The sequence below is a fragment of the Balaenoptera acutorostrata genome, chromosome 5 (genome assembly GCF_949987535.1).
Source record: "Balaenoptera acutorostrata chromosome 5, mBalAcu1.1, whole genome shotgun sequence".
NCBI lineage: Eukaryota > Metazoa > Chordata > Mammalia > Artiodactyla > Balaenopteridae > Balaenoptera > Balaenoptera acutorostrata.
The window spans coordinates 113,223,685-113,238,988 of record NC_080068.1 but is presented as its reverse complement, the minus strand read 5'-3'; the positions used below and the strand labels follow the sequence as shown (position 1 = coordinate 113,238,988).

The following is a 15,304-nucleotide window of genomic DNA, read 5'->3' as shown; positions in this document are numbered from 1 at the left end:
CAGTTGTTACTTCTCCATTTTCATTTCTAATTCTATTGATTTGAGTCTTCTCCCTTTTTTTCTTGATGAATCTGGATACTGGTTTATCAATTTTGTTTATCTTCTAAAGAACCAGCTTTTAGTTTTATTGATCTTTGCTATCATTTCCTTCATTTCTTTTTCATTTATTTCTGATCCGATCTTTATGATTTCTTTCTTTCTGCTAACTTAGGGGTTTTTTTGTTCTTCTTTCTCTAATTATTTTAGGTGTAAGGTTAGGTTGTTTATTTGAGATGTTTCTTGTTTCTTAAGGTAGGATTGTATTGCTATAAACTTCCCTCTTAGAACTGCTTTTGCTGCATCCCATAAGTTTTGGGTCGTCGTGTTTTCATTGTCATTTGTTTCTAGGTATTTTTTGATTTCCTCTTTGATTTCTTCAGTGATCTCTTGGTTATTAAGTAGTGTATTATTTAGCCTCCATGTGCTTGTATTTTTTACAGATTTTTTACTGTAATTGATTTCTAGTCTCATAGCATTGTGGTCAGAAAAGATACTTGGTACAATTTCAATTTTCTTAAATTTACCAAGGCTTGATTTGTGACCCAAGATATGATCCTGAAGAATGTTCCATGACCACTTGAGAAGAATGCGTATCCTGTTGTTTTTGGATGGAATGTCCTATAAATATCAATTAAGTCCATCTTGTTTAATGTATCATTTAAAGCTTGTGTTTCCTTATTTATTTTCATTTTGGATGATCTGTCCCTTGGTGAAAGTGGGGTGTTAAAGTTCCCTACTATGATTGTGTTACTGTCGATTTCCCCTTTTATGGCTGTTAGTAGTTGCCTTATGTATTGAGGTGCTCCTATGTTGGGTGCATAAATATTTACAATTGTTATATCTTCTTCTTGGATTGATCCCTTGATCATTATGTAGTGTCCTTCTTTGTCTCTTGTAATAGTCTTTATTTTAAAGTCTATTTTGTCTGATATGAGAATTGCTACTCCAGCTTTCTTTTGATTTCCATTTGCATGGAATATCTTTTTCCATCCCCTCATTTTCAGTCTGTATGCGTCCCTAGGTCTGAAATGGGTCTCCTGTAGACAGCATATATATGGGTCTTGTTTTTGTATCCATTCAGCCAGTCTGTGTCTTTTGGTTGGAGCATTTAATCCATTTACATTTAAGGTAATTATCGATATGTATGTTCCTATTCCCATTTTCTCAATTGTTTTGGGTTTGTTATTGTAGGTCATTTCTGTTTCTTGTGTTTCCTGCCTAGAGAACTTCCTTTAGCATTTGTTGTAAAGCTGGTTTGGTGGTGCTGAATTCTCTTAGCTTTTGTTTGTCTGTAAAGGTTTTAATTTCTCCATCAAATCTGAATGAGATCCTTGCTGGGTAGAGTAATCTTGGTTGTAGGTTTTTCCCTTTCATCACTTTAAATATTTCTTGCCACTCCCTTCTGGCTTGCAGAGTTTCTGCTGAAAGATCAGCTGTTAACCTTCTGGGGATTCCATTGTGTGTTATTTGTTGTTTTTCCCTTGCAGCTTTTAATATTTTTTCTTTGTATTTAATTTTTGATAGTTTGATTAATATGTGTCTTGGCATGTTTATCCTTGGATTTATCCTGTATGGGACTCTCTGTGCTTCCTGGACTTGATTAACTATTTCCTTTCCCATATTAGGGAAGTTTTCAACTATAATCTCTTCAAATATTTTCTCAGTCCCTTTCTTTTTCTCTTCCTCTTCTGGGACCCCTATAATTCGAATGTTGGTGTGTTTAATGTTTTCCCAGAGGTCTCTGAGACTGTCCTCAGTTCTTTTCATTCTTTTTTCTTTATCCTGCTCTGTAGTAGTTATTTCCACCATTTTATCTTCCAGGTCACTTATCCTTTCTTCTGCCTCAGTTATTCTACTATTGATCCCATCTAGAGTATTTTTAATTTCATTTATTGTGTTTTTCATCATTGCTTGGTTCCTCTTTAGTTCTTCTACATCCTTGTTAAATGTTTCTTGCATTTTGTCTATTCTATTTCCAAGATTTTGGATCATCCTTACTATCATTATTCTGAATTCTTTTTCAGGTAGACTACCTATTTCCTCTTCATTTGTTAAGTCCAGTGTGTTTTGAGCCTGCTCCTTCATCTGCTGTGTGTTTTTCTGTCGTCTCATTTTGCCTATCTTACTGTGTTTGGGGTCTCCTTTTCACAGGCTGCAGGTTCGTAGTTCCCGTTGTTTTTGGTATCTGTCCCCAGCGGCTAAGGTTGGTTCAGTGGGTTGTGTAGGCTTTCTGGTGGAGGGAACTAGTGCCTGTGTTCTTGTGGATGAGACTGGACCTTGTCTTTCTGGTGGGCAGGTCCACATCTGGTGGTGTGTTTTGGGGTGTCTGTGGCCTTATTATGATTTTAGGCAGCCTCTCTGCTAATGGATGGGGTTGTGTTCCTGTCTAGCTAGTTGTTTGGCATAGGATGTCCAGCACTGTAGCTTGCTGGTCGTTGAGTGAAGCTGGGTCTTGATGTTGAGATGGAGATCTCTGGGAGATTTTTGCCGTTTGGTATTACGTGGAGCTGGGAGGTCTCTTGTGGACCAGTGTCCTGAAGTTGGCTCTCCCACCTCAGTGGCACAGCCCTGACGCCTGGCTGGAGCACCAAGAGCCTTTCATCCACACGGCTCAGAATAAAAGGGAGAAAAAATAGAAAGAAAGAAAGAAAGAGAGAGAGGGGGGGGGGGAGAGAAAGAAAGAAAAAATGAAATAAAATAAAATAAAATAAAGTTATTAAAATAAAAAATAATTATTAAGAAACATATTTTAAAAAGTAAAAAAACAAAAACAAAAACAAAAACAGATGGACAGAACCCTAGGACAAATGGTAAAAGCAAAGCTATACAGGCAAAATCACACACAGAAGCATAAACATACACACTCACAAAAAGAGGGAAAGGGAAAAAAATATATATATCTTTGCTCCCAAAGTCCACCTCCTCAATTTGGGATGATTAGTTGTCTATTCAGGTATTCCACAGATGCAGGTACATCAAGTTGATAGTGGAGATTTAATGTGCTGCTCCTGAGGCTGCTGGGAGAGATTTCCCTTTGTCTTCTTTGTTCGCACAACTCCCGGGGTTCAGCTTTGGATTTGTACCCACATCTGCGTGTAGGTGGCCTGAGGGCGTTTGTTCTTCATTCAGACAGGACGGGGTTAAAGGAGCAGCTGATTCGGGGGCTCTGGCTCACTCAGGCCCGGGGGAGGGAGGGGTACGGATGCGGGGCGAACCTGCGGTGGCAGAGGCCGGCATGACGTTGCACCAGCCCGAGGCGTGCCGTGCGTTCTCCCAGGGAAGTTGTCCCCGGATCACGGGAGCCTGGCCGTGGTGGGCTGCACAGGCTACCGGGAGGGGCAGTGTGGATAGTGACCTGTGCTCGCACACAGGCTTCTTGGTGGCGGTAGCAGCAGTCCCAGTGTCTCACGCCCGTCTCTGGGGTCCGCGCTTATAGCCACGGCTCGCGCCTGTCTCTGGAGCTCGTTTAGGCGGCGCTCTGAATCCCCTCTCCTCGCGCACCAGGAAACAAAGAGGGAAGAAAAAGTCTCTTGCCTCTTTGGCAGCTGCAGACTTTTCCCTGGACTCCCTCCCGGCTAGCTGTGGTGCACTAGCCCCTCAGGCTGTGTTCACGCCGCCAACCCCAGGCCTCTCCCTGGGATCCGACCTCGGAAGCCCAAGCTTCAGTTCCCAGCCCCCGCCCATCCCGGCAGGTGAGAAGACAAGCCTCTCGGGCTGGTGAGTGCTGCTCGGTGCCGAGCCTCTATGTGGGAATCTCTCCGCTTTTCCGTCTGCGCCCCTGTTGCTGCACTCTCCTCCGCGGCCCCGAAGCTCCCCCCTCTGCCACCCGCAGTCTCCGCCCGCAAAGGGGCTTCCTAGTGTGTGGAAATCTTTCCTCCTTCACAGCTCCCTCCCACTGGCGCAGGTCCCGTCCCTATTCTTTTGTCTCTCTTTTTCTTTTTTCTTTTACCCTGTCCAGGTACATGGGGGAGTTTCTTGCCTTTTGGGAGGCCTGAGGTCTTATGCCAGCGTTCAGTAGGTGTTCTGTAGGGGTTGTTCCACATGTAGATGTATTTCTGAAGCGTTTGTGGAGAGGAAGGTGATCTCCACGTCTTACTCCTCCGCCATCTTGAAGCTCCTCTATAATTTATTCTTTATTTCATAAATTCTCTGTAAGTTTTCACTTCCTCTGTTGCTGGTATCTTCTGCTTTTTGTCTTCACATTCATATTCTTGAACGAGTTTCTTTTGCAGAGTCATGTCTTTCTGCTGCGAAAATTCACTTAGAATTTCTACTGCTAGGATCTGCCCAAGTTCAGTGAATAAGAGTCACGTTCCACCTTCTATATTTGTTCTTACAGCTCATGCCTGACTGACACTTCATCACTCAGTTTGGAATAGAAATGAGTACTATCTTTTTCTTTTTCTTTCTTTTTTTTTTTTTTAAATAGACCTTTATTGGAGTATAATTGCTTCACAATACTGTGTTAGTTTCTGTTGTACAGCAAAGTGAATCAGCCATATGCATACATATGTCCCCATATCCCCTCCCTCCCAGCCTCCCTATCCCACCTGTCTAGGTCATCACAAAGCACTGAGTTGCTCTCCTGTGCTATGCTGCTGCTTCCCACTAGCTAACTATTTTACATTCGGTTGCGTATATATGTCGATGCTACTCTCACTTCTCCCCAGCTTCCCCCTCCCACCCTGTGTCCTCAAGTCCATTCTCTATGTCTACATCTTTATTCCTACTCTGCAACTAGGTTCATCAGTACCATTTTTTTTTTTTTTTTAGATTCCATATATATGCGTTAGTATACGGTATTTGTTTTTCTCTTTCTGACTTACTTCACTCTGTATGACAGACTCTAGGTCCATCCACCTCACTTCAGGTAACTCAATTTCCTTCTTTTTATGGCTGAGTAATATTCCATTGTATATATGGGACTATCTTTTTCAACTACTGTTAGCTATTGTTAACATCGGTTTTGTCTGGGAAATATCTGTCATTTGTTTTCTTTTTCACTCTGGTGATCTGCCAGCTGCCCATTGTCAAATTCATTCCATGTATATCATTTTTAAATTATTTTTGCCTTTAAATTCAGGAGCAATATCAAATTATCTCATCTGCACAGTAGACTTTTTCAAAACTTCTATTTATTATCTTCGTAAGCAAGATCTTTAATCTATGTGTTACTGTGAGTTTTGTATAATTTATTAATTCACAACTCAATATAATGCTCACTCCAGTCTTCTGTTTCTTATAGCAATTATAACATGCTCTTCTCAAATCAAGTATTTTCTTTGTAAATCCAATAGGGTTTGGATTCCCATCTTCTCATAACTTAGTTTAGCATAATTTTTTCTCTCAAATATTATGAAATTCTTTGGAAAACCTTGTCGTATTCAATAGATATCTGTCTTACCAAGTATCTTTTCAGTTTCCTTAGATTTTATTTTTTCTCAACTCTCAATATAATGAGCAAATTTCCCACAGCATTTGATTCATTTCTTTAAATTGAATATTTAAGGCAGACATGTTCCTTTTTTTTTTTTTTTTTTTTGGCGTGGCTTATGGGATCTTAGTTCCTCAACCAGGATCGAACCCGGGCCAGCGGCAGTGGAAGGGCTGAGTCCTAACCACTGGACCACCAGGGGATCCCCTTAACTTTGTTTATTGGTTTCTTCAAAAATATCATTGCTTCTCTGATCATTTTTTATAATCTGATATCTTTTAAATATTTTTAAAAGTTTATTTTAAATTATTTTTAAACATTTATGTAATCTGTTGTTTTTACTTGATAAATTCTACTATTTAAAAGGAATATTCTTCAGGAGGAAAGTGACAAACTAATTCCAATAAACAAACATAATTATAGGCTTCTAAGACTTTTCATAAAAATCAGGTCTGGGCCCTCTGGCACCTTTGTTGTGGATGAGACAGCAGTCAGTTAGGTATCTTCCATTGTAATCTTCCTTCTGGTAGTTCTTAATATTTTCTCTTTATCCTTGAATATTTCTAAGTTTCTCCTTCTTTGTGTTTAAGTGTGATTTATTTTTACTTGCCACTTGGAGTATAAGTTCAATCTTAGGTATCCTAAGTTCAATTCTGGAATATTCTCAACTATTATCTCTTAAACAAAGTCTTCTCTATCATTTATTTTGAGTTCTTTTATAAGTAAAAATTTTCTTCTTAACATAGATGGATAGATAGATACATAGATACATAGACAGACAGATAGATGATAGATAGATGGATAGATAGATAGATAGATAGATGATAGATAGATAGGTAGTAGATAGAGTCTTATTCTGTTTGGGCTGCTATAACGAAATACCACAGGCTGGGTGACTTATAAACAACAAAAATTTATTTCTCACAGTTCAGGAGGCTGGGATATCTAAGATCAAGTTTTCGGCATGGTCACCTTCAGGTAAGGGCCCTCTTCCTGGTTCATAGCTGGTGTCTTTTCACTGTGTCCTAACATAGTGGAAGGGGCTAGGGGTCTCTGTGGTGTCTTTGTTATAAGCCCCATTCTTGAGGGCTCCAGCTTCATGATTTAAGCAACTCCCAAATACCCCACTCCCAAAATTATCATCTTTGGGAGTTAGAATTTCAACCTGTGAATTTGTGGGACATGTACGTTCAGATTACAGTGGATAGTCAGATACATAGATAGATATTGGATCTGTCTCTCTGGGCTGCATTCTACATCTTCCATGTCTGTTCCTTCTTCAACAATATCCAGGTTAGCATTTAATTGATTTATCTTTTTTTTTTTTAATTTCAATGACATTTTCAAGATTTCTAAAGGGTTCTCTTTCATATCCACTTGTTCTTTTTTTCCTTGTTTACATTCAAAATCCCTTGCTCTTTAATGGGTATTACTTCTTCATTGATCTCTTAAAGCATAATTAACATACTAATCTTCGTCTGATGGTTTCTTAAAATTAATTAATTTTACCTAGGAAGAATTCATGATCTTATTATTTAGTGCTACCTTTCTTAGCATTAGATTTCTTTATATGTTTTGGAACTTTGACTTCTATACTCATTGTGAGTAGGAGGTTTTTAGTGTGTGTGTGTGTGTGTGTGTGTGTGTAGTTTCCTCTCTGTGTGTGTCTGCCTTTCTTTCCTCTATACTCACCTTTTCTTACCTATTCATTTTATGTCCTTCTTTACCTGACATCCCAGCTTTCTAGACCAGAGTTGTCTTAAAATGACATTTCAGGACTCCTGTTGCAGATTTATGTTTGGAATATCACAGAATCAGGCATCAAACCAGCAGATGCTTACTTCGTTTTCTGATTGAGAGGTTATATCTATATTCCCCAGCCTTTAAGCCAGAGATCTAGATTTTTTTAAAGCTTCTCTTTAGCATTTATAAGCCCCCAGCTTTAAGAAGTGAGTCTGAATCTGATGAGAGAACTTTTGAGTATTTATTCTTCAGGGATAGAACCCATAGCCACCATTTCTACTTCTAGAACCAGAGTCAGGCAAGCTCATGGTTTATCCCTGCTCTCCACTTTCCAGTTCTGGTTCATTTCTGGCCTGTGGACATGCCCATGTCTTTTTTGAATGCAAATACTTTTAAATGTTTTTCTCTTTTTATAATTGACCATGTGTTGAGAGTAGAAGGAACAAATCAGAGTGCAAACTCATTGTGCCGCCTTCACAACATACTACTAACGAATTTTTCATGTGTGTTATTTTAGTCTTTTCAACTTCTTTGCTTCTTCAGAGCAGATATACATCTTATACATGACCTGTAGTCCCTACTGTGCAGACCACAGACATCATAAGTATCTAGTAGTTGCTAAACACTTCTTAAAGTAATTTTGTAATATAAAAAAATCTGATTCCTAATCCAAAAGGCATTGTATATTATACATCAGAATTTGTCAATATATATCTGTGTATGTGTGTGTTTGAGCATGTGTATAAATGTATACTTTTCATACCTATTAGGATTCCACTGGGTTTATTTACCTATTTATATGATTTTCCTTCTGCTCTCAGTCTACCCAAGGATAACTTGAGTGTGATGAAAATCTCTCTTTATTTCAGAACACAGAAAGAAACCTGAAATTTCGAATGACAATTTTGGATTCTGCTACAAAGCCGCTTCTCCTAATATTTTCAATTGATTTTATTGCTTGATTGTTTTTAACCTCTTACAAAACACACATGGCCAGACTTACTCTGTGTAAGGGCTTGCAGGGAAACTAACCTGGCCCACTGATGTTTTTATTTCTCGTGATAGTGTTTCCATGTGGAAGTTGGTAGCTCAGGATCACATTAAGAGTCAACTGGGTGCCAAGGCCTGTGCCTTGAACTTTCTAGAGTTTAGAAGTCATCAGTCCAACTTTGCCACTCATTCTTCAAAACCAGGCAGTTCTGTATTTTCCTTGGCCTCTTTCTCCCAGCAAATATTTTAAGACCTCAATTCTCACTGTGGGCTAATCATTCTCTTCTATTTGCTGGGATCATAATTCAGTGGGAGCTATTCCTAACCAAGGAAATGAGGGCAGAAATTATATAGTTGAGAATAATGACTTGAAAACCATGAACGTCTAGAGACTTGTGCAAGTCTGACACATACTGGCGTGGTGGTCTTCATAGGGAACTCACTGAAAAAAAAGATTATTTCTTCACTTTTAAAATGAGATCACCGTAAAGACTAAACATTTATTGAATGACAATAATGAGCTAGCCCCTTAGAAAAATGAGACCAATACTTACTACCTAAATACTTTCCAATTAAAAGTGTTGTGATTTTAACTCAGCTGGTTCTTAGAGAAATTCCAATAGATGAAAATTCATATTTAATAAAATAGAAATATTTGTAAAGATTATTTACATTATTGATATATATGTTTAATTAACTGCCAACTAAATATTTTCAAGAGATGCATGAGGAACCTGACTGAAGAGAAACTGTAATCATTTGTACTTAGTACTTTTAATTATTAATATGCTGAAACCTTCAGAAAAGAAATTTTCCTAAGAAACATGAAATCTCAACACCACCAGTTTGCTTAGTGAACACTTTCTTATTGATGATACCCAGGCAGGATGAACAAAAATTCTGAATCTTTAGTGTTTCTAAGTAACACTAGTTGGTTAGAGATCTAGGACAGCTTTTATAATTAAATGAAGCTTAACAGTTATGCTGAAATGCCAGAGACAGAGTTGGCCTTTACAAATCTCTGGTCCTTTTCATGTTAGTTAAAAACAGTGACAAGATATATAGAAATCATTTACTAGCCATTTTGGAACCAAAAATTCCAAAAATTGTTCTTTTTATTTCAGGCCCTCCGGGGAAACGAGGTAAAAGGGGCCGAAGAGGAGAATCTGGTAAGTCTCTCTTTCAGCTGTTCTGTGTCATTCATGTTCTGGCTAGGTTCCCACATCTGTTCCTCCTAATTAGTGATTATATTGTTCTGTTGGATGTTGTGTGCATGTGTGCATGTGTGTGTGTGTGTGTGAGATGTTTATATCTTCTCTGCTACACATAGAATTTTTTTTTTATCTTCTTATTTCCATCAAACAGTAGGAAGGAGAAGTTTGCAAAATATTATTCATTACGGTTTACTAACCCCTGGCACCCAATTTTGGCTTATTTACTGTGTCAAGTTAAATCCACCCTTTCAGTGTACAGCAGAGGGTTTCTTAGCCACGTGCAGTATGACAGCATCACCCATCTCTCCATCTACATAGGTGGTCAGTCAATGCACACTCTTTGCGGAAACATCTGCCTTGGGACACTGGGGCACATGTCCTGGAAAGCTGATTATTATTTTATCCAACTGGTAAAATTTTGTCATGCTTTTGACTCTCATTTCAAAATTTGAGATTTTTTTATTCCTCTTGTATAACCGTAGAGTTTTAGTGATGACAGGAACCTTAGTAATCAATCCAGAGTTTTCATTTTATAGTTGAGGAAATGGAGATGCAGAGCAGTCAGGTGATTCAGCCAAGGCCATGCAATTTTTTTTAAAAAAGAATTCCTTTATTTTTTATTTATTTATTCATTCATTCATTCATTTACTTATGGTTGTGTTGGGTCTTCGTTTCTGTGCGAGGGCTTTCTCTAGTTGTGGCAAGCGGGGGCCACTCTTCATCGCGGTGCGTGGGCCTCTCACTATCGTGGCCTCTCTTGTTGCGGAGCACAGGCTCCAGTCGCGCAGGCGCAGTAGCTGTGGCTCACGGGCCCAGTTGCTCCGCGGCATGTGGGCTCTTCCCAGACCAGGGCTCGAACCCGTGTTCCCTGAATTGGCAGGCAGACTCTCAACCACTGCGCCACCAGGGAAGCCCGACCATGCAATTTTTTATGAGCAGAACTAGAAGCACAACCAATTGTCCTGACACGCATTTTAGTGATTTTTGTTTTGTTTTGTTTTGTTTTTTGCTTTCAGACCAAATCCCTATATGCAAAGTCAAATAAAAACTGTTTATTTCTGAAACCAAGGTATTCAAATGAGTGTGTTCACTTACGGTTTTACTAGTTTTATAAAGTCTCAGACTCCAAAAATGTAAATGTAAATGTGAAGTCTTAACAGGACATCAATTCTTCCTTGCAAGATAAGAGGAAGGTAATTTAAGGTTTGATTTTAGTGTACTAAGAAATGCTATTTTCCAGCATTTTCTACAAGTATTTATTAATATTAAAAACAATCTACTAAGGGTTAAAAAATAGAAATACTAACTGTATCAAAAAGAGCACACGGCAGATTGATTTTTTTTGTCTCATTTCCTCTCCCTTTTGGAAATATGATGTCAAAGTAAAAAGGTTTTTATGAAAACATAGCTGCTAAGTTTTAATTCCTTGAAAAGAATTATCAAAAGTTATTTTTAAACCTCATTCACTCTAAGTAACTGGAAAATTGTATAGGTATCCCTTTCATTGAGTGCAAAGTTTTATAATAGAGGATGCTTTATAAATTTGTTTTTGAGGAAAAAGAAATGAGAAAACATTGGTGGACCCAAATAATCACTGAATTGATCTTTGTGTCAAAAGAAAGAAAGAGGATTAAGAAAAAAAAAGTGAAAATTTTGTACTTATGCAGTTTTACAGAAAATATAAAAATCAATTCCCAACTTCTTGGCTACTGAGAACTGGCGCTTTAATTGAACATATGGTGTGCGAAATATTGAAATTTTCTTAGACTTTGCCTGTGTTTTGATGAGAATACATAGTTTTAAAGAAACTTATATAAACATCAGGACTTAGTCTTTTATATATTGACAATACTACTGAATGATAAACATTCTTAGAACAAATAGCAGGTACCTTTCTGATTTAGCCATTTTACCAAACTCAAGAAATTTATATATCAATTGTCTACAACTGGTCTATCATAAATGACTAACGCTCTTCCTAATTCATATTTTATCTAAATTTTTAGGTGTATAAATTAGACAGTCTTTTCTTAAAATATATGAACTTCTCAGTAATTCATAAACAGTCCTCAGGGACTATTCTTTGAAATTTTACAAAAAATTTTGTGTGCACATAGATGTAAATGCATTTTTCTGATATGGTTTCATAATAGGTTCGTGATCTAAAAAATGACTGAGAGGCACTAAATTCTTAAGTGATTTCTATGTCTCTTGTATTGTGCTGATGATTATGATGATGTTCTAATCTTTTATTAAATCTTACTATTTGTATATTCACTAATTTGTCTCTCCCTTTTTCTTATTCCCTCTACTCTCCCCCAACCATAGGTCCTCCTGTAAGTATATTTGCTGCATTCTGGCTCCTCTACGTTAATCAAATCACGTATGTTAAAACTGTTAAAACATCAAAATATACTCTATATTTCAATTAGAAAAATATTGCTGACCTTTTTAAGAGTATTTAACTGTGGGACATTATTTTTTGAGTATACTGTTTTGTGATCATGTGATATGTAGGAGTGCATATGTGTCAATTAAAAAAAACCTTTTATTTCTAATACGATCACAAACCAATTACTGTCTTGGGAATGTTGGAATAACTTATGAAGCTCCTGATATTAAATGCTTTTCCTGAAATTCTGAGGCTTCTTTGCGAGCAAACCCTCAAGCTCTTTCACACTTCTTTTTTCATTCGTTTAAGCTTGTATCTGAAATATTTGCATTTGCCAGTTCACGAAATGTAGATGGCAACATGATCATGGAAGTGATACCCCCGGTGGGCTTGGTTCAGCGCTCTCTCCATAAGCAACACTCCCTTTGAAGTCCCTTGGAGTTTTGCCTGCATAAAGAGCTTGAGTCGGAGCCCTTGGAGAGTTGCACTTTCTTTTTTCTTTCCTTGTGTAGGTCATGGCTGCAGCATTCCAGCCTGCTTTGTACTCACAGGAACAGATTATCTTGTCAGCTTTGAGCTAGATGTGTTTTTGAGTAATATCCTGGCTATCTGTCATCTGACCCTGGTGCCGTACTGTGCTCTGTACGTTTACGGTAGCAATGATCATTGGCCTGGAGATATTTTCTCATTCCGAATAGCCGGTTTGCTCCAGGGTTCACAGACTCTGCATTGGCAACTTCTCTAACAGACCAGCATGGTCCAGGGAGAGGGGCTTAGCATATACTCGTTTACTTTATTCACAGGAAGCATTGGCTTCCAAATATCTTTTGCAGTCTTCCTGCCACGTTCAAGGACGGAACATAAATCATGTTAGAAATGACTTTGCTTCTGTAACTGACTTTCAGCTTTTGCTTAATGCTAGGCAGATGGCATGCCCCAGGTCTAGGAGCCTTATTCTTTGGCTTCATATTTAAGACTCTGTCTTTAAAACTAGAAACAAACCACTACTACCCAAAGGAAACTCTGGAGATTACATCCAGAATAGAGCGTTCAAGGCTTCTTTTTGTGGAGGTAAGTATTAGGCAGGCCAAGAGGCAGTTAAATCTCATTTCTGCCTTGTGATGACATTGAGGATTCTAGTATTTCCTGTTTGGTCCTGCACAAGTTTAGGCACCCATATGGCTCTTGCTTTCAGGGGGCCATCTATTAGTGCAGGTTCTCCACCTAGAACATTTCAATTGTTTTTTTCCTTTTCGTATTATATATTAAAAAAGAGGGGCTTCCCTGGTGGCGCAGTGGTTGAGAGTCTGCCTGCCAATGCAGGGGACAGGGGTTCGAGCCCTGGTCTGGGAAGATCCCACATGCCGCGGAGCAACTAGGCCCGTGAGCCACAATTACTGAGCCTGCGTGTCTAGAGCTTGTGCTCCGCAACAAGAGGCCGAGATAGCGAGAGGCCTGCGCGCCGTGATGAAGAGTGGCCCCCACTTGCCGCAACTAGAGAAAGCCCTTGCACAGAAACGAAGGCCCAACACAGCCATAAATAAATAAATAAATAAATAAATAAATAAATAAATAAAAGAGGACTAATATGTTTTAAGCCCCTGTGTATGGCAGGCAATATTCTAGGCACTTTACATACATTTATTTTGTCTCTGATGTTACCATCCCCATTCCCATTAATGTCTCTAAACATTACCATTGTCAACAAGGAAACTGAGGCTCATAGAGGTTAATTATCAATGGCTGTACAGCTAAAGAGGGTTTGCAAAGTTGGAATTCAGTTAGATATGTCTGATTGTAAATGGTTTCTGCTTACCACGTTATCCTTCTTCCTTGAAATTGTAAGTATATTATAATATGGCTCATTGTTACACAGGTTTGGCTAGACATGGGTCAAATTGTATTTCTTTTTTTTATTGAAATATAGTTGATTTACAATATTATATTAGTTTCAGGGGTACAGCATAGTGATTCAATATCAAATTATATTTCTTGATATAAATAATTACATATAATAAAAACATGACCAAAAAATGTAAAATGGCTAATCTATACAATAAGCATTAATACTACGGCATCTCAGATGCATTTTAAAGAAGTTATAATGTGTTTAGCAAATAACATCAGATCCAAGAAATAAGGTATATGTAATTATGAGGTTTTCTTTTGTGTTCTTTTGTGTGTTATCTTTGTTTTGTTTTTAAAGTTTTATTGGAGTATAGTTGATTTTCAATGTTGTGTTAGTTTCTGCTGTACAGCGAAGTGAATCAGTTATACATATACATATATCCACACTTTTTTAATACTGACTAAAAGATAACTCGAGTTAAGTTGCTCACATTTGATAAGACAAAAAACCATTGATCGTGAAAAAGAGAAAAAATATATATATTCATTGTGCTACCTTTTCTAATACAATGGAGTCTTACTGTAAGTACTTGGGACCCCGTATCATGGGAGCCCTTAGGGGTGAAATACATTGTAATGAAATCCTCTTAAGCCTCCAATTTCTAAACCCCCATATATGATTTTCAAGGTATTGTATTTGTTTTTCATCAAATTTTCCTTTAGAGTAGGTGGCTTGATAAAATATTACCATTGTATTTCTTTTTTTTTATTATTATACAGCAGGTTCTTATTAGTTATCTATTTTATACATATTAGTGTATATATGTCAATCCCAATCTCCCAATTCATCACACCACCACCCCTACCCCTCCACTGTCCCCCCTTGGTATCCATACGTTTGTTCTCTACCTCTGTGTCTCTATTTCTGCCCTGCAAACTGGTTCATCTGTACCATTTTTCTAGGTTCCACATGTATGTGTTCATATACGATATATGTTTTTCTCTTTCTGACTTACTTCACTCTGTATAACAGTCTCTAGATCCAGCCACGTCTCTACAAATGACCCAATTTCGTTCCTTTTTATGGCTGAGTAATACTCCCTTGTATATATGTACCACATATTCTTTATCCATTCGTCTGTCGATGGGCATTTAGGTTGCTTCCATGACCTGGCTATTGTCAATAGTGCTGCAGTGAACATTGGGGTGCCTGTGTCTTTTTGAATTATGGTTTTCTCTGGGTATATGCCCAGTAGTGGGATTGCTGGGTCATATGGTAATTCTATTTTTAGTTTTTTAAGGAACCTCCATACGGTTCTCCACAGTGGCTGTATCAATTTACATTCCCACCAACAGTGCAAGAGGGTTCCCTTTTCTCCACACCCTCTCCAGCATTTGTTGTTTGTAGATTTTCTGATGATGCCCATTCTAACCGGTGTGAGGTGATACCTCACTGTAGTTTTGATTTGCATTTCTCTAATAATTAGTGATGCTGAGCAGCTTTTCATGTGCTTCTTGGCCATCTGTATGTCTTCTTTGGAGAAAGGTCTATTTAGGTCTTCTGCCTATTTTTGGATTGGGTTGTTTGTTTTTTGAATATTGAGCTACATGAGCTGTTTATATATTTTGGAGATTAATCCTTTG

General features: G+C 38.0%; 1 protein-coding gene across 1 annotated transcript in view; it reads left to right on the top strand.

Annotated features, from left to right (window-relative positions):
* Positions 1-15,304, top strand: part of COL25A1 (collagen type XXV alpha 1 chain) — a 481,522-nt gene that overhangs the window by 247,218 nt on the left and 219,000 nt on the right. The window contains exons 3-4 of the mRNA XM_007191014.3: positions 9,331-9,375; positions 11,749-11,756. Coding sequence (XP_007191076.1) covers positions 9,331-9,375; positions 11,749-11,756 — 53 coding nt within the window. The remainder of the gene's footprint in view (positions 1-9,330; positions 9,376-11,748; positions 11,757-15,304) is intronic.